The 2,040-nt window shown below is 35.4% G+C and overlaps 1 protein-coding gene across 1 annotated transcript in view; it reads right to left on the bottom strand.

The window, feature by feature from the left end:
- Positions 1-247: 247 nt before the first annotated feature.
- The window catches only part of LOC115884383 (E3 ubiquitin-protein ligase Ubr3-like), a 30,708-nt gene continuing 28,915 nt past the window's right edge, over positions 248-2,040 (bottom strand). Inside the window, exons 7-8 of the mRNA XM_030902943.1 lie at positions 332-514; positions 248-265 (exon numbers count right to left, since the gene is read on the bottom strand). Of these exons, the coding sequence (XP_030758803.1) occupies positions 248-265; positions 332-514 (201 nt within the window). The remainder of the gene's footprint in view (positions 266-331; positions 515-2,040) is intronic.

The following is a 2,040-nucleotide window of genomic DNA, read 5'->3' as shown; positions in this document are numbered from 1 at the left end:
TCACGAAAGTAAAGAGTTACCTATCTGATTCGTTCAGGCACTCAATTTAAAGAATATCAGTAACTTTTTTAACAGAGGGATTTTATATTTGCCATGTTGGTAAAAAAAAAATATTAAAAAAAAACGTTATAACGTATAAAACGTTAAATGCCGAACGCTTATTTTGCTACTTTTTCAGACTAGTGAAATGGACTCAAGTGTATTGTTGGTTGCATATTCAGCAACATAATACCATAGAATTACTAAATCATAGAGAAGCGACGATCTAAGGACGCGGTACAAATTTTAAACCTTTTATCAATAAAAATAAATAGAAAATCAAAACAACCACCAAAATTTTCAAAAAAAAACTCACCTGTACTCTAAGAGGGTGCATAATCAGCAAGGTCAGTATAGGGTCTGACGAAGGTAACACTTCCTCGACTCTAATGCCTTGTTTAGCCACACCTTGACACAGGAATACAGCCAAATATCTGTGCAATGGCAGGTGAAACGAAACCTGCATACTATCCTCCTAAAAAAAGAGAGGAAATTATTCAATACTGCCTTATAACTACTGACTCTAAGAAAAACCATCAGTCACATTTATGTAATCTATACTAATACTAAGGGCTGGCAAAGGTTAGTCTTGGGTCGAGATTTCCGTATGTAAGAAGAGTACAATGCGTTTATAATGTACTGAACAAAGAGAGGACGGTAAACACGTTGCCAAACGTATGAAATAAACCGAGAAACTGTGCACATCGCTAAGAGACGTGGAAGGGGATATAGCAGATTTGTCGCAGTTGACCGGTCGACCCAATCAATACCTCTGTCGGTACTTAAAGTTCTAGGGAAAGGTGTACGTCATGCGTTTAGCTTCACGATTTATGTGATACTTAATTTTTTATTTATTAACAAGTCGTTGTAAATTTCCCTATAGCTTGAATTTTTTTAAGTGCAGGCTAGAAACACTTGCATTTTTGGTAAAAATAAGTGGAATTGAGTGGGTGTTCGATAGTGGTCGCGCTATTAGAACTCTGAATTCAAAAATCGATATCTCGAAACCTATTAGAAATAATAGATTGTAGTTTTTTCAAGAACTTTGTTAATATTTCTGCTGTATTTTCTAAAATTACACGATTGCTAAAAATTGCTATGCTCTCAAAGTAAATGGATGGGTTGTTTACAATTTTTCAATGCAAAAAACAACCCTATCGAATTTTTCTGATGTAAACATATTGTAAAATATCCGATCTTGAAAATAAAAAAACGTTTCAATATCTAATGTGGTTCTTGAGTTATGGCCTGTTATGTGTTAAAAAGATTTTATCTAGTTATCTCTTGAAAAAAAAATCTTTTAAAAATAAGCGGTTTGCGATCGTGATTTTACTTTACTTGATAGGGAAAGGCGTACCGGCAACGCCGCAACAACACACCGTCGCATTTCTCTCACTCCAACTTAATAATATCCCTATGCGATTTACTTCCACACATGTAAATGCCGACCCAAAAGTAACAGTTGCCAGCACGGTATACACATTGCATGAAACGATTTATTGTATAATAAACAAGAAATAATCACAGAAAAATCTTTGTCAAGAAAAAAGTCAAGCAAATTGGGATAAACAGTATTTTTACGGTTAAAATCCCACTTCTGGTGTCGGATATTAGATTAAAATATTAATAATCTGTCAGTTTATGAAATAATGATTGTTTATGACACTTGGATTTGTCTATACTTATAATATATTTTAGAGATATGATCCTCATTTCTTTTTTTTTATTCAACGACAGATACTCACCACTATGGGTCCTCTATAGTTCGTGACGTCCAACCATTCGTACCATTCTCTCAAGCACGCGCTAAGCACTCGCCTAGTGAGCGGCGCAGTACTTTCATCGGTGAGGTGCGTAACTAATGCCCACATGGGGTAAGCACTAGCCTCCAGCTCAGCGCTAAAAGCTGCGTAGTACGTGTTCGGTTCGAATTCGATGTGTTCGTTCAGTTCTCTTTGGTTCACGTTCATACCTGCATAAAAATAAGAATAATGGTTAATA

The sequence above is a fragment of the Sitophilus oryzae genome, unplaced genomic scaffold (assembly GCF_002938485.1).
Source record: "Sitophilus oryzae breed Bouriz unplaced genomic scaffold, Soryzae_2.0 scaffold_227_pilon_pilon, whole genome shotgun sequence".
In the NCBI taxonomy this organism is placed as follows: domain Eukaryota; kingdom Metazoa; phylum Arthropoda; class Insecta; order Coleoptera; family Curculionidae; genus Sitophilus; species Sitophilus oryzae.
This window is presented reverse-complemented; position numbering and strand designations above follow the sequence as displayed.